This window comes from Barbatula barbatula (assembly GCF_947034865.1).
Source record: "Barbatula barbatula genome assembly, chromosome: 14".
NCBI lineage: Eukaryota > Metazoa > Chordata > Actinopteri > Cypriniformes > Nemacheilidae > Barbatula > Barbatula barbatula.
In genome coordinates, this window is record NC_136777.1 from 9,760,653 (window position 1) to 9,783,162 (window position 22,510).

At 37.1% G+C, this 22,510-nt stretch overlaps 3 protein-coding genes across 7 annotated transcripts in view; 2 read left to right on the forward strand and 1 right to left on the reverse strand.

Annotated features, from left to right (window-relative positions):
- Window positions 1-192: 192 nt before the first annotated feature.
- sgpl1 (sphingosine-1-phosphate lyase 1) lies at window positions 193-11,736 on the forward strand. Of its 2 annotated transcripts, none has more exons than XM_079472969.1 (14): window positions 193-538; window positions 3,243-3,408; window positions 4,597-4,664; window positions 5,506-5,653; window positions 5,894-5,973; window positions 6,116-6,244; window positions 6,385-6,473; window positions 7,388-7,496; window positions 7,612-7,710; window positions 7,813-7,959; window positions 8,103-8,341; window positions 8,548-8,694; window positions 9,317-9,437; window positions 9,675-11,736. In XM_079472969.1, the coding sequence occupies exons 1-14, from the start codon at window positions 527-529 to the stop codon at window positions 9,837-9,839; spliced, it is 1,719 nt and encodes a 572-aa protein (XP_079329095.1). In that variant the 5' UTR covers window positions 193-526; the 3' UTR covers window positions 9,840-11,736. The 2 variants fall into 2 exon arrangements, with proteins under 2 accessions (XP_079329095.1, XP_079329094.1); XM_079472968.1 differs by lacking the exon at window positions 193-538 and adding an exon at window positions 2,696-2,986.
- pcbd1 (pterin-4 alpha-carbinolamine dehydratase/dimerization cofactor of hepatocyte nuclear factor 1 alpha) lies at window positions 11,730-15,913 on the reverse strand. Of its 2 annotated transcripts, XM_079472973.1 has the most exons (5): window positions 15,740-15,891; window positions 14,424-14,574; window positions 13,392-13,523; window positions 13,218-13,298; window positions 11,730-13,085 (listed from the first exon to the last, which is right to left on the reverse strand). In XM_079472973.1, exons 2-5 carry the CDS (start codon window positions 14,424-14,426, stop codon window positions 12,993-12,995), a joined length of 309 nt encoding a protein of 102 aa, XP_079329099.1. In that variant the 5' UTR covers window positions 14,427-14,574; window positions 15,740-15,891; the 3' UTR covers window positions 11,730-12,992. The 2 variants fall into 2 exon arrangements, with proteins under 2 accessions (XP_079329099.1, XP_079329100.1); XM_079472974.1 differs by lacking the exon at window positions 14,424-14,574 and having other exon boundaries at window positions 12,421-13,085; window positions 15,740-15,913.
- LOC306903640 (heparan-alpha-glucosaminide N-acetyltransferase) overlaps window positions 15,376-22,510 on the forward strand; it is a 28,114-nt gene continuing 20,979 nt past the window's right edge. The window contains exons 1-5 of one of the 3 annotated variants that reach the window (XM_079472971.1): window positions 15,376-15,469; window positions 15,646-15,767; window positions 19,638-19,707; window positions 19,809-19,896; window positions 21,102-21,181. In XM_079472971.1, coding sequence (XP_079329097.1) covers window positions 15,746-15,767; window positions 19,638-19,707; window positions 19,809-19,896; window positions 21,102-21,181 — 260 coding nt within the window. In that variant the 5' untranslated portion in view covers window positions 15,376-15,469; window positions 15,646-15,745. Of the gene's footprint in view, window positions 15,470-15,645; window positions 15,768-16,787; window positions 16,907-17,620; window positions 17,641-17,776; window positions 17,825-19,637; window positions 19,708-19,808; window positions 19,897-21,101; window positions 21,182-22,510 lie in introns of those variants that run through there. The other 2 variants (XM_079472970.1, XM_079472972.1) reach the window with 2 other exon arrangements.

Sequence of the window (22,510 nt, forward strand, 5' to 3'; positions counted from 1 at the left end):
TTGCCCCTTAAACAAGACAAGAATTTCATTGGATAGTAGTTCCCTTCGAATGCTTAACCTTGGTTCGAGAAAGCGGGGGATGGTGATACGTCGTTCAGATATTCCGTATATATCTCACAACATAGTTGCCATTATTATTCACCTTTCAAAGTGCCCTTCAAAGGTAGCCTATCATTAATTCAGTTGGGTGTTATAACCGTGTTTTTTGACGAATCTGCGAAACGTCACGACGCTGCACTCTTCGCGGAGCCTAACATCATGTGTGTTGGACTAATCACGGCCACGAGGGACGCCACCCGCACGTAAAGATCTGCAGATGAGTGTTAACGCGTGAAAACAAATCGCGTTCCCTTTCACTCACACGATACTTCCTGATCCATGGCTATGATTCTATGATTGTGTCATGCAACGGGGTATTCGCACTCCAAACAAGCTAAACAAAGATCTTTCAAAGTGGATTCCCTGTTTCTACACGAGCAGCTGAAGAATCGACGTCCGTGAACACCGTGTAACCTTCGCAAACAAAATGGACTACTGGGTGAGTGAGCATGATGTCATTTATAAATCATATTTCCTTTAAAAACACTCTCTTTCAGTCAATATACCACGAGAATGAAACGAGTATGTTAAACTGAAACATCTTGTTTGTGTTTTTTACTCTGTGTCGTAAGTCGACCTTACTTTATTTACATGTAGCCGCCGTGTTACAGTGTAACAGATCTAGAGATGATAGTTGATGGTGCTTTTTTATTTAACTGAATCCCTTTTGTTGGTTTTGTTATAATTAATGAATTTTCAACATCTGTTTTGAATTTTTTCCATCTGATTGGACAATTCAGATTTTAGACACAGATTTGTCTCAGCACCCAGCTGTTTTTGGTAATGTCCTGTATTATTTGAATACTTTTGTGTACGTGCTTGCTATGAATCATCACCATTCTTACTTAGACAGACCGTGCAGTCTTAAGTCTCCTATTATAAACTGTTGCAGGGTTAATGTAAACTGTTTCTATCCTTTTAATCTTCTGCAATTTAACAACCAGGCGCAGAAAGGGAAATATTTCATAGATCTTTCATTGTGTGTGTGTGTGTGTGTGTGTGTGTGTGTGTTCATCCGAAGACATCCTGTGACAGACTCAAGCAAAGAGGAAGTACTATTCTTAACCCAGTGGTGTATACAATGGGGTCAGATCTGTTTTGACTGCTGTCCAGCAGCATATTTTGATATTGTTTTAGCTTGGTCTGATGCTCATGTCATGCACTTAGTGGTTTAATGTGTGAATAAACATCAGGTTATAATGTTGAAAGATAAATACAGGAACATATAAAATTGTTGAGCCTAGAGTGTGTGAAATGTGGGCTGGGGTTTTTAACGGTGTATAGAACTTTCTGTCCATTTCTGCTTTGGACGTGAGAGCGTTTCAGTTAGAAACATGATCACTTTTGACTTCACAAGAGGACAAGCAAAGCCTGGTTAAGGAGGGTGTGATTCTCTGCAGTACACTAGTACTATTAAAGCAAGTGCTTGGATGTCCCAACTCACTACTCCTTTTCAAGCATTTTTTAAATCCAAATATAATTTTACCACAATCTATCAATTTTAATTTTTTGGTTACAACATGGCATGTGCACAATCTATTTATTATTTTGCAATGTGTCCATACTGTATCTGCCTTTTGCCCTTTTTAAAAGATAACATAACATAGTCTCTGTTTTATGACAGATCACGCGTTGAATTGAGCTGTCCGTAGGTCTTTTTACGCAAGAATACTGATAGGGGTGCTGTCGTTAAGGATCTTGGTCCACTGTTGTTGAGTTTCCCCATTTCACACTTTTTTGTTTTGGATCCTGAACGCGTGATGCACATCAATCCCTGTCAAAGTTTCACTTGCTCACTCACATGACCTGTTTACCTGCCCCTCTCAATCCTCTTGGCAAACCCTGCTAAACCTGTCGGGGAGCTTGTCATGGACTTCGAACTCTATGCAGGGGGTTTGGTTCAGCTTGGAAGGACAATGGACAATGTCAAATCTATTTGTTCTGTCATTTTTCTCTAGTAGTGTCTATCAATTCTTGTACTGCATTTAAAAAATAAAGGAAGACTTAAAGTGTTAGTTCACCCCATAATTAACCCTCTTGTCATTTTAAACCAGTATGACTTTCTTCAATGAAAGATATGTTGAAGGAAGATGCAATTGCAGAGACACAAAACCAAGTGAATGGGGGCCAGTTAACAACGTTCTTCAAAATATCTTCTTTTGTGATCTGCAGAAGAAAGAATGTCATACAGGTTTAATATGACAAGATGCTGAGTAAATGATTTTTGGGTGAACTATCTCTTTAACTCTTTATATTGTAGAAGTAAACACTATTTAAGAATAAAAAAGAACCTTAAGCTTAGTTTGGCGTTGTCATTTTGAAGTTTCTGCGAAAATTGTAGCGTTGTTAAAACGATTTTGTCCAGCATCTTATCTGCTTGTCATATGTGAAGCTCACTTAGCATCTATTGAAAAGATTACTGGGAGATAAATGCACATGATAAATATGGTCAGCTAAGACTTTGTTCAGTGGACCTTCAGCTTTTCTGTGTGTTGTTATAGCAATGCTGGGACACAATCTGCACGGTTATCAAAGAGGAACACACCGTGCTGTAAAAATTGATTGTAAAAACACGTCCACCAGTTTTTTATTAACCATATAGAAAACATCAACTGAACATTAGTCAATTTATTTATATAATGTATCAGAACCACTTAAACCAGAAGTTTTGGCATAAGGGAGCATTTGTTGCATCCATATTCTTTCTAGCCTATTTTTAGGTGTGATGGCTACGTTTGGTTTTGATCACAATGAGAAAGGCGTGGCAAGAGGGGACAGTATTTCATAGGGTGAAAGTGTCTACTAAGCTCTGGCATTTACTTGTAGCTGTATACTTAAGTGTCAATGGTGAACCCAAGCTCCTGAAGCAATGACTCAATCTGGTAAAGTGAGTATTTATTGTAATTTGGCATTGTTTTAGTTTATTTGACTTTCAAATGATACAAAGGCTGAGGAATTTAAATAGAAAGACTTTTTGTTATTGGTTACCTTGCTTTTGCTTTATGATTGTTAGCACACATACGTTGTTTCCTCTTAGTTTTTGCCAGGATTCCTTTCGTATTACTGAAACAAGATATGGATACATTTTTAGCCAATAATCTGACAGTGAAAACAAATAATGAATTTCTGTTTTCCTCATGCAGAGTGCCTTGGAGGTGTATAAGGAGATGCTACTGCTGTATTCAGAGGAAGCTCGACGTTATGTGAACTCCCAGTGTGCTGCTCTGGAGCCATGGCAGATCATTGTAATCACTTTGCTGTCTACACTCGGTGCAGTGTGGCTAAAGGGTTTTCTTTTCCAGCAGGAGAGTAAGTCACATGCTATTCATCACTCAATGTTACATGCAAGATGCATTTGAACTGATGAGGAGCTATAGATGATGTATTTTGATTTCATCGGGTGTATTAAAGGGGTCATATGACATGGCTGAAACAAATATTATCTTTTGTTTTAGATGTAATGCAATTAGGGCTGTACAATATATCGAAATCGTCGAAATATCGCACATGTGCATATCACAATATGTGATATCACGATGGTTTGCAATAAATGAGCTATTTAATTCTTAGAAAATTATGTATGGTCAAGTTTTAGGTTGATGTGGATAGTATCTTTAGTTAGGATACGGGTGCGTATGCTCTGACGCAAGTCAATCAACAATCCATGTCGCAAAGGGAAATTTGTTTTATTTATTTTTGTTGTTTAGAAAATGTCAGATTTGTTTAATGCAACAGTAAAACATGGCTGATCACTTTCAGAAGTTCTAGTGATGCTTTCTTTTTCCTAAAATAATGTGAAATATATGTTGGTTATATAATTTCGCACACCTTATTGCGTATACATTTGGGCGGTCTTAGTCAAATCATACCACGACTGATGTAGATTTGTGGGGGTGTGGTTACATAAGGTGTTTCAGGCAGGTGTGGGTGAGCAGTTGCTTTTAGATAGCCTCTTTTCTACCGACACTTTAGTCTTGCTATTTTACGTGTTTAATACATGCATGGGCAATTTATAACACACAGAAAAACACCTATTCGTGCCATATGACCCCTTTAGAAATGAGCCAGTTTCTTACGGTTTCTAGGAAGGGTTTTTCCAGCAAACGCAGAATAACCTTAAACACATTCCCTTTTCATCCACATCATTATGTTACAAGCTAAATGTGAGACTGTGCTATCATCAATCTATGCTATTCATCAGGCAGGAAGTCTTAAAACAAAGTCGCAAAATGTCAAGGCCACTGTAACAATAACTAAATCTGTGGGACTTCTAAACTTCATAAGCAACAGTTTACACAATGTTGAGTCATTGTTCAAAAACAATGTTTTTCTCTGGAACCTGAAAACTCGTTTACCAAAGTTTAATTTATTTGTCCTGTCTTAGACTTTCTTCGTCCGAGGCGTTTTTATAAAAGTATCCTAATATATCCTACATTTTTTCAGGCAACTCAATGTTGCGTTTTCACCTCAGTTTACACATTGTTTCATGTTTTCTAGCCCTGACATCAAGAGTGAAGAAGCAGTTCTTTAAACTCATCAAAAAAATCCCGTTTGTCGGAGCATCAGTAAGCATCTAGTGGTTTTCTAGTTCCCTATCTTCTTAAGTTTCCCCCTCATGTGTTTCTGACTCACTAGTGGCTGATTAAATCAACACAGTCATGCTGAAAGAGAAATGAAACTTTTGACACACTTTTACACACTGACCTTGTGATGATGACTGGGTTTGCTCTCAGTCTTAAACCTTAAAGGAATAGTTCACATTAAAAATTCTCTAATTATTTACACAACCTCTTATCATTTCAAACCTGTATGACTTCCTTTTGCAGAACACAAAAGAAGACATTTTGAAAAATGTTGGTAACAGAAAACCGTTGGTCAGCTTGCGTTGGTTTTGTGTCCACACAATAGAAGTGAATGGAGTTCCTGATCTCATGGGAATTCGTAACTATTACAAGGTGGCTTATTCATATGAGAAAGCAAATCATACTAAAGTGTATGAACGAGATCATACAAAATCATACTTATTAGCCAAAATTAACCACATCGTAAAATAGTAATGTTTCGTCGTGAGATTATGTTGGTTGGATCAATGGTTTTTGGTCGTAAAAATGTCTTCTTTTGTGTTCTACAGAAGAAAGAAAATCACACAGGTTTAAAATGACAATAGTAAATGATGACAGACTTTTCATTTTGAAGGTGTACTATCCCCATCATGCAAAACATTTTAATTCCGGTTCGGACTTTAGATTGGGATGCACTGCAAATAGCATTTTTTCCTAAAGCCCCATGGACTTTTGGTTATCATTAAAACAATAATAATTAAAACAATACAAGAAAACTCCTCTTTCCCTTCAGTTCTGATGTGTTATTGAGAGGTTTCTACAATGCACCTTTTTCCTCCATCAGATTCAGAGTCAGCTTAACAAAGCACTGGATGACATGTCGGTGAGTGTTTGCACGCTGAAGGAAGGCATGAGCTATACCAAACTTCTTCCAGCACAGGGCCTTTCCAGCAAACAGCTTCTGGAGAAGATCAGAGAATATGAGACATTGAGTGAGTCACCTCAAACCAGTCCCTACTAGCATCTCCTGTAATGATGAAGAGCCTAAAGGCTTTAGGGATTAATCACAGCCCTTAAAGTATCCACCAGATGTTCGCTCAGACAGAATTTGCTGCAATTGCATTTACCAGGATATAATGCTAGTGGTTTTTAAGTTAATGCTTACTGTCCCACAGTTTTTCTGTCAAGGCGGCTCTGGCCTCATTAATCTTTGTTTATACCTCTGATTCCAGGTGAAGTAAACTGGGCAAAAGGGAAGGTGTCAGGTGCAGTCTACTGGGGAGATGAGAAGCTCACAGACCTTCTGGTTAAGGTATATCTAATAATTTAGATTTTGTGAATGCATTGTAGAGGAATCAGCTGTTGTTTGCTTTGGTATCAAAGGCCTTCTTTCTTGCCACCAGCAAAGCTTCACAGAACAGGGAAATAACATATTGTGTTTCTCTGATCTGAAGGTGTATGGTGAATTTGCCTGGTCCAATCCCCTCCACCCAGACATATTTCCCGGGGTTAGGAAAATGGAGGCAGAAGTGGTGCGGATAACATGTGCCCTCTTTAAGGGGGGGCCAGACTCCTGCGGCACAGTCAGTCTTTCTTTATTGATCTATTCACTGTTGCCTTTTACAGTTTAAAACTGTAATGGGATTTATCATGTGAAGTCGCTATTTGTTTTTAGATTCATTCAAACTAAACAAGATGGTGTATTTGTCTTTGTCATGAAAAGGTTACTTCGGGTGGAACTGAGAGCATCCTCATGGCATGCAAGGCATACAGAGACATGGCCCATGAACGTGGGATCAAACACCCAGAGATGTATGTACTGTCTAACAATCAAGCCTTTTAGACATAACACACTCTTTTTGTATAGGGTAATCAACTTCGGTTGCCAACTCAAATATATAAATAACATACACTGCTCAAAAAAATAAGGTAACACTTAATCATCACATCTTAACACCCAGTCAGTTAACCTCCAGGAATATCAATCAACCTGGTAAGGAAGCATAAGTGATTGTGAACTTTTTTTACTTGTTTTGGTGCAAATTAAAGTGACAACAGGTACTCAGGAGAGGCAACAGGGGGTCTCAGAGACGGAAGGAAATGCTCAGATCTATTGTCAGATCTTATGCTGGTGCAGTGCCGAGCCCTTGCATGATAATGCCCGGCCTCATGTAGCCAGATTCTGTAGGCAGTTTTTGGACGATGAAGGCATTGATGCCATTGACTGGCCCTCACGTTCCCCAGACCTATATCCAGTTGAGAATCTCTGGGATCTCATGTATCCGAAGCCGTCGAGTAGCACCATAGATTGTCCAGGAGCTCACTTATGCTCTGATCCAGGTCTGGGAGGAGATCCCCCAGGACACCATGTGCCATGTCATCAGGAGTATGCCCAGGCATAGCCGGGAGTTTATACGGGGACATGGGGCCATGAACATTACTGACTAACATTATGAGTTACTGTGGTGAAATAAAAATAAGTTGAATCAGCCTGTATCCTAGTCATTTTGGCCCTGAATGTATTTATGATTTTGGATTTCATTGATCATTGTCACATTATTTTGTTTTCACAACATTATGCAAAGTATATAAGTGAAATTGTAATCTGTATATTTTGTGCACTAATATAGTGTGATTTAGGTGTTCCCTTTTGAGCGGTGTATTAATGGTCTGTTCACAATTGGCAGATATATACATATTCAGTTTTTTGTTTGTTTATGCTGTAGCATTGCACCAGTGAGTGTCCATGCTGCATTTGACAAAGCAGCACACTACTTTGGGATGAAGCTTATTCACATACCTCTGGAGAAGAAGACAATGAAAGTTGATGTGAAGGTACTGTTGCCTTGTTTTGCACACAGTAAACAGCAGTATTTCTATTTCCTTTAGCGTTTCTAACATTTACAAGGTTTCACAAGGTTTACATTTATTAAATTGTATTTGTTCATAGGCCATGAAGAGGGCCATAACCAAAAACACAGCAATGCTGGTGTGTTCAGCTCCCAATTTCCCACATGGAATCATGGATCCTATAGAAGAAGTGGCGAAGGTAAAATAAATTAATTCAGATGAGCATCCTATACAATCTTTTCATGTTGGGTAATAAATTGTAGTAAAATGTTTTATGCTTCTGTTCATTTTGCTTTTGTAGCTGGCAATAAAATACAACATCCCATTTCATGTGGATGCCTGCTTGGGTGGGTTTCTCATAGTTTTTATGGAGAAGGCTGGTTACAAACTTTCTCCTTTTGATTTCCGGATCAAAGGTGTGACTAGTATCTCAGCTGATACACATAAGGTGAGAATATTGTTTCATTTTTGTACATTTCTTTTGTTTAATTATAATATTTTATGATTTTTGTTAGAATTGATCTTAACTTAACCACAATGGTGAATGTCAATGCAATGCAATTCTTTGAAATACTGTTTCTGTCTCCACAGTATGGTTACGCCCCCAAAGGCTCATCAGTGATTCTGTACAGTGACAAGAAATATCGGCACTACCAGTATTTCGTAGCTCCCGATTGGCAGGGAGGAATTTACGCATCTCCGTCAATGGCTGGCTCTCGCCCAGGGGGCATCATTGCCGCCTGTTGGGCTACTATTATGCACATGGGAGAGAACGGATATGTCGAGGCTACCAAGAAAGTCATCGAGACCGCACGAAAAATCACAGCAGGGTAAGTGTTTATGTTATTTCTAATCCAGTTTGCAATTGTACAGGGCAGACACAAATTTGTGTGTTGCTTTGAATGCAGAAAAAGATGCTTATAAAACTGGCAAATATATTTGCATGGCAGACAGAATTTGCATGATCAAATGGAACGGATTGGGTTACAGTGAACCTGTTAATTGAACATTGTCTAAAAACCCTCTCTACCCACAGAATACGTAAAGTAGAGGGGGCGTTTGTGTTTGGGGATCCAGAAGTGTCTGTGGTGGCACTGGGCTCTGATGTCTTTGATATCTTCCGTTTATCAAATGCACTGACATCAAGGGGTTGGAATCTCAACACTCTGCAGTTCCCATCTAGGTGTGGTAAAATATGCATTATTTATTAATTACATTTTTAATCTTTTAATATTTTTTGTATCTTATCAGAGCAATTTCTGTTGGTGTTTAACGGTTTGTCACTGAGAAAGTATACAATATCTATTATTATCTTAGAGCCAGGGATACACCAGTTCAATGAGTGGACCCCTCTGTTGAGGCGAAGATGCAGAGTTATCATAGTTAACTCTGTTTTTAGTTTTATTAATATTTAAAAATAGCTTTTATTTGTAGCTTTTTACAAAACATTTTGAAAATGTTTATTTATTTTGTTATTTATTTTGTTATTTTTAGTTACAATTTAAGAGTAATTTATTTTTATTTTAGTTTTTGTTTATTATTATAATTTTAGTGCTTTAAATGTATTTCAGTTTAAACTCGTGTTTAGTTTAAGCTTTTCCAATAATTTTAGACCGAGATGGAAAACAGGAAAGTTTTTAATGTTTTAATTGTAGTTAACTAAAATAACCATTCCAAGGGTATGCTGCACTTAGACACGTGTTTAGTAATTTAGTACTGCAACGCACTGTTATGTGCTGTCTATGCATTTATGCAATAGTTCAGGAATTCTTCCTTAAAAATGTTTTTTTGTTGTTCTCTCTCAGTATCCATATTTGTGTAACAATGCTACACACACAGCCTGGTGTAGCTGAGCAGTTCATCAATGATGTGAAGAAAGAAGTAGCCATTATCATGAAAAATCCAGAAGAGAAGACTACAGGAATGGTAGGTTTTATATCTATATATATCTGTATATATATATATATATATATATACGTATAAATATATATACGTATAAATATCCTCTTAGGGTTGAAATGTTTGATAACACATTGCAAATTATTAATATTAATACGCGAAATCCACTTATGGCACACCATTCTATTCCACCTCAGTCTAGTTTTGTGTGAATTATCTAAGCTAATGCAAAAGGTCCTTTTAACTCTGGATTTCATGTTTCAGGGAGCCATTTATGGTATGGCCCAGTCCATCCCTGACCGATCGATGGTGACTGAAGTGTCCCAAGGCTTTTTGGACTGCCTCTATAGCACTGAGGTGCCCAAGATGAAAAACAAGCAGCACAAAAACCATAAGAACCACATGAATGGCAACTCTGAAGTGCACTGAGATTGACTGTCATGGTCTCCACCCTTAGCTAGCTGAAGGGAAGCTCACCACAATCATCTAATCATTCATTTACTTGTTTGTCTTTTATTCGGTTGTTTATTTACAATACAACTAACAGGTATAAGCCATAATCACGTGACATGTTCTGGCATTTGTGACTGAGGACCGATATTATAATGTGTAGCACAGAAGACCAGAGACTGTTGCACAAGTGTCTATGTGGGTCTGAGAAGGTTCTGGGTCCAATTTGGGTAACCATTGATTACATTAATACTATTGTTTAATTGAATTGCATAAATTGCTACATTTTATGACAGATCCACACATTTTCACCTATTTTCTGTCTATCTAAAAGGATACCGGTGCATTACATTGTGACAAAGACTGGTCATTTTTATTCAAGCTATTGATAACATACATACTGACTTCACAAGTACTGCAGATTTGGAAAAAATCCAGATAACTATCAATTTAAGATTTTCAGGATAGCAGAACTGCTCAGAAGAACATGTAGTGCAAATATTTTTGTTAAAATTAGAGTTCAGATTTAAGATCCCAGCCTCAAACAGCCGTCTTACATTAGAAAGAATCTTACTCGTTTTAATTTAACTGAGGCAAATGATATCAGGGCACAACAAATCCATCAACCATTTGCCTCTGTGTGTTCAGTTTCACTGCATTTCATGGTTTTACGCGTAACAAATTTTCCATCAATTCGATCATCTTTAATCCTATCTACCTCGGGTCTAGTTCAAACAATTGTACGTTTAATAATAGACTGCTTCCCCTATTCTTTGTCACAGTCTCGAAAAGTCGTCACTTAAGTGGGCATCTGTTCCTTTCTGACTTTCTGATCATCACTCGATGTCATTGAAGCATTAATGTTTCAACTGAAGGAACACACTGATAATGGAAGTCAAAGATCTAGCTTCCCATGATCTACCAGTCTCATTTTGTTTTTGTGTATTTGTACGGGATCTTTATGTTTGGGATCTTAGTTCCAGTTCAGATCAGCTGAATGATCGCTCTGGAAGAAGGGAAAATAATTTATGTATGAAGCCAGAGTCTGTGAAATGAGCAGGCGATGATATCGTACCATGTAAACATCACCAGATCTTGTCAGCAATGTAATCCCATAATATTTGTGACCACTGTGTGCGTTTTTTTATATTTTAAATCACTTATATACGGTAATGCCTACTATTTCAACGTTGTTGTTGTTTTGCAGTGGAGTATTTTAATTTGTGTTCTATTGACATTTTTAACATCTTTATGAAGCCTTTAGTTGAGTAGGGTGGTTTCTTTTGATATGATAGTACTGCAGTACAATGTAGTTTCAGCAACTGTTCCATAAAAAACATAAATGTGGATATTTGTTATCAAAAACTTGACCCCATGGAAGCATTTTAATATGATCATGCAATAATTTTGTAATTACTGTAACTATTGAAACAGAAGCACCTTGAAGTTTTAAAGCAGTGTGTAGCCTCTATGGTTATGGCTGTATAAAGCATAAAACTAAAAGCATTCACCTAAATGCCTTTCACAGACAGTCAGGGTGTCTGCTATTAGGTTAACAGCCACATCAACCTCAGGGACTACGCCTTTACCACATCATGCAATCTATTTCAACTATGTCCTGTGATGGTTTTTGTTCTTGCTGTGTAAATCAATAAAGGTTGGCTTAAAAATATGAAAAAATATTAATTTGCAGTATGCAAATTATCTACACTCATCTACCTACTAAGGAATGAATTTTGGCAGTTTATAGTGAGATTAAAGGGATAGTTCGCCCTCATGTTGTTTAAAACCTGTCAATGACTCTTCCGTAAAACACGAAAGAAGATATTTTAAGAAATGTGTCTGTGGTTTTATGTCAATAAAATGGAAGTCAGTGTCTCTGTGTTGTTTAGCTACTAACGTTCTTCAAAATGTCTTCTGTTGTGTTTAGTATGGTCATACAGGTTTTGAAAACGATATTTTCAACAGGCAAATGACACCCCACCGTGTCTGTATTATAAACTGCGAATAAATTCTCGCTTCTTTTAAAATCAGGAAAGGCACACCGTTCTCGTGATCTGGCAGATTAATCCATTTGAAATAATGCCCCAAAACACTAAACACTTGTAGTGGTTTTAAAGCAAAAAGCTAATGGATCACAATGCTATTTTAATGGAAACCGTTCGTTTCTGTGATGGTTTCTTTTGTTTTTATCAGCAGGGTTGTTACATTTCATGTACAGTATGGGGGGTGGCGCCAGTTCTTAAAATGGGTTTACAGGGTGGCACGACCATATAAAGGTTGAGAACCGCTGCTTCAAGGCATTAAAGGTCCAATGTATGAAATGTGTGTCATCTAGGGCTGAGTATTCTACTTGCAAGCAATGGCTCATTCCACCTCTCCCTTTCGAAGCACACGACTACAGAGATGTCGTCACGTTTTTGCTGCTTTGACAAAGCAAAACATATTTACGAAACATACTCCGTAGAGCAGTTTGTCCCTTTAGGGGCTACTGTAGAAACAACATGGTGAATTCCATGCAAGGGGACTCCAGGTGTATGTGAAGGAAATAGCTCATTCTGGGGTAATAAAAACATAACGTTTCTTTATGTAAGGTGTTTATACACATCCGAAGACATAGTTATGTGTATTATATTGCATTTCTCCCTAGATCCTCCCTAAAATTACACACTGGACCTTTAAAAACTGGAGATTAAAAAATATTGTTTGTACCATAGACTTATTGTATAGGATTTAGTAGGTAATACATTCGATAATACATCAATCTCAAAATGTCAGTGTTGGCAAATACTCAGTTTAATACATTTCATTTTTGAGACAATGAGTCTGCTAGACCATTAGATCCTGTGTGGAATAACAGACATCAAACATTTTCCAAAGCAACAAAAAGGCACCATCTTTAGTAAAAAAAAACTGTAAGCCCTGGAACACAATCACACAATAGTGTGTCATTGGTCTCCTTAGGCTCTGGCAATTTCAAGTGTTTATATACCATTAGTTTGGAATGATTAAAACGATCTTGTGACAGCTTATCAGGTAAGAACTAAAAGGCTGATGTCATGTGTAACTGTCATACATGAATTATTGAGTTTGGTCCAGTCGTACAGGCTGCAGAGAAGTCTCCAGGATCATTCATAGGACTGAGACCTGATCTATGAAGGTAGCAAGCGTGATGTCACGCTGTGAGAGTCCTCCACATTCATGGGTACTGAGAGTGATCTGGACCTAGCAGAGAGAGGAAACAGGCAGACGGGACCTTGTTAAATCAACATAGAATAATTCAAATTAAATACTTTTTTATGCATGGAAATGTGAATAAATAATCTATTATATTCCAACTGAAAAATCTTTATTTACCTTATTATACACATTAAACCATTCTGGGTGATGATCCATTTTCTCAGCCTGCAGTGCTACTCTGGACATGAACCCAAAAGCCTAAAGGGAATTCAGGGAATATGATGCAACCAGTTGCAAATTAAGTGTAGTTCATAAAATGATATCATTTAGCAATGTAGAAGATGTTACTACCTGGTTGAAGTCTTTAAAGATGAATTCCTTGTAAATACCATCTCTCCCCACTACCTCCACCCATTGAGCATTCCTGAGGATGGGCAGGAGGTGCTCCCTCTCCTCCATGGTAAGAGTCTGAATCTTCCCAGCCTGAGTATTTAAAATAAATGATTGCCTCATGATTTTCACACAGCCTGTGATAGAACCCCACATTTTATATAACTGAAATAGCGCTAATAGTTGCACTAAGTCATGATTGTAAATAGTATTTGTACAGTTTTACAAACACCCACACTCTTTAAAGCAACCATTCTTGGTGGGATGTTTCAGAAGAGGCACCGTGATTGGCTGTTGTGAACCCCATGTGGAAACAATGATGACTTGCATTTCCAATTTGAAGAGCTGCCACACTATTACTGTGGTGCTTTACAAGCAAAGAAATTCCACAGCAACTTAAGCCTTGCCCTATAATCCCTCACTAAACATCACGAGTTACACATACAGATCTGTGCCAGATTCAAAGCCATGCAAATAATTATTCCTTGAGGTCAGTTACATGAAAATATGTTTCTATAATCTTACACATGTTTTGTTTAATTCCATTGTGTATTTCGTTAAAAAATAAATGTGTGTCAGCAGTTTTTATTGTACGAATCAGACCGTATCGTACCTGACTGAAGCAACAGTAAATTGCGTCAGTGTGCTAACAGATATACAGCAGTCGGTCATAATGACAAATCCGGCTGACATCAACAGGTCTCTTAGCAACGGTCTAATCTGCTGAACTCGTGCTGCTGCATGAAGCCACTCAATCACGAAAGCTTTATATTCTAGTATAAACAAACATCTTCATTTTTTATATAACGCACAGTTTTTACGGCGGAACATTTATCTTCACAACGCACACACTCGGCTCAGCCCGTTACAATACCATTTAAAAAGAATCGATTGTAACAATGTAAGGCAAGATATGCCATGTTGTATAAAGTGATAACAAAAGTAGCTTGTAAACCATATACCATAACAATGAAGAAATAAAAGACGTTTTACCATTTCGGATGTTTGTGCGTGCAGCGCTCGGGCTCAATCCCCAAACCCCAGTGGAAGCAGCAGCTGGAGTTCAACCTGTAGCTTCTTGCTAATCCTACTACGGTAAAGGTGTTTCTCATGAATATTAATAGAAGTGCGTAATTGGACGCTTCTGAAAGGTTAACAAACAACGTCAGCGTAAACTATCAATTATTCATGATCAAATTCAACGAGCGGCTGCCCTGACAAATGCCGGAGCAGAAATACGGTTTGCAGGGGTAAAACAAATCAAACCGTATTTTTTAGGCAAATTGTTAACTGTCAGAAAATCGGTTCGCATTTTAAAAGGCATGTCTAAAATGAACATACCTGTTTATACGTGACTGTCTAAAAGTAAATGACAAAGGCTTATGTTAACTGAAGACAACGTCCGAAACAAAATCTTTGAAAACAGAAAATGTTTTCATCGGCTGCAAAATATGTTATTATCTTTGTAATATTTGTATAAGTTAATAAGATCTTGGCAAGTGTGTGGATTTGGACTTTATATACATTTTCATGGTATTTTAATGCTCTTTATCCGATATATCTGTGTTGTCTCTTCTTTTCATCTAGTTTACTCCGATATAAATTACAGTTAAACTTTATATGAATCATCTTGTGGTGTTCTCTGGTTTGTTACCAATAAAACTGTCCAACTATCTCAAAGATCACCGTAATCACATGTACACTGATCTTTGAGCTCTCTTTATTTTCAATTGGACATAAAGAGAAAATAACAGTGGCAGAGCAACAGAGTATCAGGATTTAAAATGAAGATTATTAATGTACTGTATGTATTCTTTGTCACTCTTTTCTCAGAAGTGTTGTGTGAAAGACTTCATGATGCAGGTGAGACATATGCCGTGGTCAAGCAAGGTTATACCTGGTTAAGCAGAATAACGCAGTGCCAGTTCCTGTCTTGTTTTCTAGTTTACAAGCTGAAAATGGATGAAGCCTTGCTAACGCTTCATAGTGAACTACAGTACAGTATCAGTGTTCTCTACACATCAGATTACTGTCATAAGGTATTCTTCAAATGTATTATATTGTTCATGAAATGAGTGTCACAGGATCAGAATTGCTGCACAAAGAGAGAGAGAGACAAAACGTGTGTTTTGTGGTGTATAAATCTTTATGTAACTGCTTGCATAAACCTGTTTTTAGTTATTATATTGAATTAATATTTCTTTTTTCTATGTAGTGTCTTTATCAGCAACTTGCCATAGTTAGGAATGGACAACATAATGTTTCCGTTGTGGTACGCACTCCATTTCAATTGAGATTAAGAATCTTACCTGTGGATGGAAACAACACTCTGTGCAGGTTAGACGCACTTTGAATTATTCCAAGACCTGTAAAGATGCTAAACTATTTGGTGTGTCATTCTAAATTTATAAAAAGAAAAAACAGACATTTTCTGTGATAGCACAAGAACATTGGACATTGTGATAGCACAAGAACAGATATATGGCCCTAATAGGGGGCGATTGCATTTGCAGACTATTTATGGCCGTGTGTGTTAAAGTGTGACATGGCTTTAGTGCTTGCCCTTTGGAGAATACCTCACTGTGCATTGATCGCACTGCTTTTTGGGGTTAACAAGCTGACAGTAAAATAATGATGAAAAAGACCATTAGGACATCAAAGCTAAAGGGTTATTCTCAAACACCAGCTGAGATGTTAAAAAGAAGAAACTTCCAACAGTCATCAAGGTAGAGATATTCTATTTTGTGCCATTTTTAAATGGGGGTGGTATCTGATATCATATGGCAAGCCAGTGTATTCTACCTCCTATAACCCCACCCCCAACCTACGGGTGGGTCTGGTCTTTTAGAATCGATAGCATGGTCTCTTTCCAGACTGAGCCATTATCGATTTACATTCTGCACCAAAGAACGTGCTGGCCACTATTACATTCCCAGGAGAATCAATGAATCAAGGCTGATAATGCATATTTTGGGGATGAAAATGTGGTGTGGGATTAAAAATTGCACTTCTCACTTTAGATCCCTAGATGGCCCCCCTAAGCCTCTTACGTTTCTTATTTTTAGAATACAGGCAGTGTGGAAACAAGGTGCTTATCTTTTGGTAATATACTACTATTGTGTCAGCCAGCTTTATTAACTATTATAAATAGAAAATTATGATTAATTTAGGTAAATATAATATATATATATATATATACAACAAAATATTCATACATCTAAAACAGGTGGGTCAGTGGTAATGTGCAAAAAAAGAAGTATGTTTTTTATAATGTAACAATCATCACCATGACTTAAAGGTTATGATAGATGGATCAGTGTTTTATTACCTGTTGATGACAATATTTCTTCTCCCCAGTCTGAATCAGACATTTGAGGAAGCTGGCCATTATTCTCTCTAGATGAGGCAGTCGGGCTTGTTAAATGATGTAACTTGTTCTCTCACTGTTGACAAGAGTCCACACAATGCCTTCCTGCGTAAGTACAGTACAATTAAACAGAAAGAAGTATTGCTTGTAAGTCAGTCACCAGAATCTCTTGTGTTCCAACATTTTACATGAAAGTATTTCTCCCATGTCCCAGGAGTCAGATACAGACTGTATTGATCCGATGAACTGCCCGTTTCTAGAAAAAACAAGCTCAAAGAAAAGCTTTTCTACAATGTTTGTTTTGGACAATGCCCCGGGAGGGGAGCATTGTGGGAAATACATTAGAGGAGTGTGAAGGATTAAAGCATAATGGGGTTTTGAAAGCACCACGGTCCATAATGTGCAGTCTACTTTGCAATAGTGCAGATTATGTTGTAGATCAGACCTTTAAGGGCAAGTAGCCATTATCGGTCAGATATATGGCCAGTGTGACTAAACTCTCGGCTATATGATGAGCTTCCATTAGCTGGACTGACTGGTGATTACAGTCAAGCTACAAAAGGCTCTCATGACTTAAGTGATGGTCCTAGTGTTTAGATCAAGAACTGAAGAGCAAGAACTGTGTGTTTTCAAATGAATTCGTGAATGCTATCCAGAGTGATCAGGTTAGTGAACATATTTGTTCAAGAATGATATTTTAAGCCTTGGTCTGAAATATACAAACACTCACCTCAGCCTTGACACTGTGATTCTTCTAAACCTTCAGCTGCCATTAACTTTAAAGGGATATTTCATTTTATTTCTAGACATTGATCTGCAGTAAACACTTTTCACCGCAGATAGGTAAATTGCAGCATTTCTACACAGAACTTGTTTTGCTTTTAATAAAAGCCATAGTTCACACACAAATAACATTTATTTATTTATTTTTTTCATCCCCTTGTCATTTCAATCCGGTATGCTTTTCTTTCTCCTGCAGAACACAACAGAAGATAATTTGAAGAATGTTGGTAACTGAACAATGGCGGTACCCATTCATTTGCATTGGTCTTTCATTTTTGGGGGCACTTTAAAGAACTTCTGCAGAAATGACAGTATTACTGTCAGCAGTTTACCAGTAACTTACTGTAGATTTACATTTATGTAATTTACTGGCAACAGTTTTTTAAAAGATAAATTATCATTAAACACTAACAAGTGTTTATCCTTACAGAATAAATAACAGCCTCATGCAAAGCATTCCTGTTATTTTATCGGGTTTTTTCTGCAACGATAAAGACTTGTTCATGTTTAATGTTAATTTATCTTTGAACAAACTGTTGCCAATTTATCCCTATAAAGTCTGTTTTAAGATTTCACACGATTTCTCTCAACAACAAAATAACTATTTTAGCTCTTACGGTGAAGTACATTTGAAACATGATGAACATGACAAACATTAATGTAGTCTGAAGTGTGCAGTGTTAAACACACATATGGTGTTTATTTCTCTCAGGGCCAGTTTGCTCAGGCTCCTCGACTCAGTCATCACTATAGTTTCATCACAGTTTGACTGTTTCCCCTTGTGTCATCAGCCGTATTCACACTTTGATCAAATGGTCCTTTGTGTGTTTGTTTTTCCGCAAAAAGCCTACTGGTCCATCGAAAACAGAGCACCATGTGCAACATGTCCAGTTGATTAATACCTGAGGTGTGAGATTTCTAAATGTGAGAGAGGAGTATTAATTGTGAAAGATGATAAACAATGGCATATCAGTTATGGGTTTCCAAAATTGTGACCCAGTCTGTGAAAACCAAAATCTATTTCTGAGATAATGTGCATCCAGTGTTGGGTGTAACTAGTTACTAAGTATTTAGTTACTGTAATTTAATTACTTTTCCCATGAAAAAGTAAAGTAAGGGATTACTCTTACTTTTTCTGTAATTTAATTATTTACTTCTGATGTAATTTAACTAACTGTGCAATATATTCAACAGAGGAACTTACATCAGAATTATTAGTCTAACTTTAAAATGTAAGTTGTTTCATCTCTATCTTTCTATATCCTTAATCAACCTTGATTAGAATTTATTCAAAGTAATTTGTAAAAAATAATTAAATACTTTTTGGAGAGAGTAATGTTTACAGTAATCGAATTACAGAAGGTTCTTCATCATCATTTTATGTAGAAAACAGTAAATCACAAAAACTTACCGTAGCTGGGTTTTCACAGACTGTCACAATTATTTAAGCATCATGTAATGTTGCAATGTGGAAATCTATGAAATATTGAATAACGTTTTATGGCTAGTATAACTAAGGCTTATTTAAAAAACAAATCCAGTAAAATGTTTCTTTATGTCCCTTCAATCGATTTTCAGTTTTATAGCTTCCAAATGCTTGTTGACATGATTCCTGTTGTACACCTTCATTTAACCAGTCAGTATCATGGATGATGGCCTATGGCAGTCAACATGATCCATTGCATCATACACTGTGAAAACATTGCCTCAGTGCTTGGCCTTATTGAAGACCCAAGGCTAGGGTTTCATAGATTGATTTTACGCCTATAGACTGGTTTCAGATTACATAAAAGGACACTGCTGGCTTCTTGAGAGCTCCCTTGTGGCACAGCATGGGTGACAGAGTGTGCTCAGTGAGGAAGCCAAGAAAATGTTACAAAATGAGCATTCTTGTGATTGGTTTTCCCAAGAATTTACTGGCTAGATTAATTGTTATTTGCAGCCAACTTTTGCAAAAGAAAGAATACATTATTTGAAACTCAATTCGCCATGTTTTCCTATTGTAATAAAACTGGTAAATATGTGTATATAATCATTGTTCCATTTCCATTTCTTAGCTTTGTTGGTGGCATTTTTGATTCTGGCTTTTGCTGCTGTCTTTTGGACCTCCTTGCCTTATATTAGAAGGTAAAATATGACTTTTTTATTTTTATTTGATTGTTTGTTGTATCAGTTCTGCTTTTATGGGCATCGCCTTAATGACACTAAAATATTGTTTTATACCACAGATGTAGGTCTACACAAAGGCTAATGGATCTTGTCTGCTGTCAAGGGTCCCAACACTCCATGGAAAGCGTGAGAACAACTCTACAAAATGTTGAGTTATTTCAACCAATCTTTGGGTCAAATATGTATAAGTCCAACAATTAACCCAAAATATAGTTATATTTGAACCAACAATGTTGAAATAGCCCATCATAGGTAAAATTATAATAACCCAACAGTTGGGTTTTTCAATTGTTTTACCCAATGATGGCTTAAAATAACCCAATTGTTTTAGAGTTTATAAACATTTTGCAATTGTTTAATGTTAGTATATAACAATAAATCCCATAATTCAGTTTTCCAAATGATCACATTTAATATGCAGACAGTTGATAGAAATAAAATGGGAGCCTTGGACAGGAAATAGTTTAATTTTCCTGAGATCTAGTTTGATTTCCCGGTCTAAAGCTCTAGTTTGATTAGCTTGGTCTGTGGCCTATTATAGGGTTGTTTGGCGAGCCAGAACAGGAAGAGAGTAATGTTAATTTCTCAGTGATGGATCTCACTGCCATCACAAGACCATATGGGAAATGGGAACATCTTTTTGAAACGAGCGAGTCTCTGCTTACCAAACACGTGCAAGTCGGTTAACAGGCAAACACTACAACTGATTTTTAACTTAAAAACATTAAGAATCAAATATTAAAATTGAAGTGAGATTTTTCAAATGTTCTTGCTATCGATTATAAACAGTAATCTGTTAAATAATTCTGTATTAAAATGTATTCATTTTACACCATATTGTTTGATAAAATGTATTGTTTTGCTGCAGTGCACCAGGTGGATGTTGTTGTCTTCCTGGTTGTTGATCTAAATAGAACAATTTTGCCATAATTTGTAATATTACAAAAAGCTGATGAAGAATAACTTTTCTAAATAGATATAAAGACAGATACAAACCTTGCCAGCAGCCATGGCAAGTGTTCCATAGTCCTGGAAACATCAGGGAATCTATTTCCATGCCTGGAGAATTTATGGATCGTAATAAAATGTTGACTCATGGAAAAGTCATTAAAGTGATTTTATAGCTATTTCAAAGTTTTTGTAGTTATGCTTGGTTCTAAAATATTTCATCAGCTTGAAATTAGCCATGTTGGTGAAATCTCTATTAATTAAAAATACCTTATTCCGTGCTATTCTCAACTCAAGTCAAATTTGATAATGATTGGTCGAAAAGTGTGGGCACCCTGAATGACTTTGTATTTAATATTGTCTGAAAATGGCCATACTGAATTGATTTCTTTTGTTTATTTCAGGAGGAGACCACTAATGAACTTAGCATGGAACAAAACAAATCAAAGTCAACGAGACTGAAGTCATTAGACACATTTCGAGGGTATGTGCCAAAACTGGCTAATGTCTTTTTTACTCATCAATTGTCCTTTGCCTAACTCCATCATTCATGAGTTATGGGACTAAGGAGATTGTGAGGGTTCACCGACTGGACATGCGCTCACTTGAGCCATTGTTTTTGAGGTTCCTCCAGGCATCATCTCTAATATATTTCGCCTCTGTGGTGGGGGACAGTGGGTTGCTGTTGAGATAGGGTGATGTGATTTAATCTGGAAGCCCAGCAGGACCTGATAGTGGCTCTGGGGCAAACACAGAGCACGCCTGTCGCGAAACAGGAAGCTGGTGTGGCTTTGACCTCACACTTGTCCAGTAATTGATGTAATAATACGGGCAACATATCGGCACATATTCAGCAGGCTGTAGATCTGGAGCTGTGAAGGATATGGCTTGGCTTCCCAGATCAAGATTTGTGTAATGGATAATCCATGTGTGTTGCAAAAGTGCCTTTTCAGATTGCAATCTCCAGGGCAATTTGTACTATCAATGTCAGTAACAATAACAGATCTTTTATGGTTTTGTGAATGACCCATCATCATGTAAGAGTAATCTGAATGTATTTAAACATTTACCCTTATTCACAATTTAATGTTTCATTCACATTTGCAAAGAAAGTCCCATTCCATAGGGCTTATAAAAACTGATGTTTCACTGCACAGCGTTTGCTCTTAGACACGAAGTCGTCCATTTTCCTGTGAAATCTGATGTTTTTATTAGTGTGGCCGAGGCGGGGACCTTGGATTTTTGTTTCAGCTTTTGTCCCCTTTTAGATAATTATATACAATATGATGTAGATGCAGAGTGACATCACAGCTCATGTCAGCTGTGTCAAAAGATTCATGATGAACTTCAGATAGCGCTAGTAGCAACACCGAGGTCATGGGTCTGATTCCTAAGGAAAATATGAATTGATCTAATGTACAGAATCCTTTGGATAAATGCTCTGACAAACTGCATAAATATAACAAATGGTATGTGGTTTGCATGAAACGTTTTGTAATATTAGAGGATGTCTTCGGCTCTTTGTGAGTGTGTCAGCCCACAGAAAGCTTATATTGTTGCAGTTTCTCTTCTGTAGCATGAAATATGGGCTGTCCAGCAGTGAGTCAAAACTTTTCATTGACGACAGGAGCATCTGTCATCTACCCACCACCCTGGTGAAATTGTTACGGCTATGGCAGAAAAACAGCGGCCACAATTCGTCAGATGCCATCAAAGTGATGAATAGCAGAACTGTAGATTTGTTTGCATTTTAATTTTTTTAAAAGGATTTGGTTTTTAATCTCAGCAGCTGAAAGGCTGCAGCCAGTTTGCT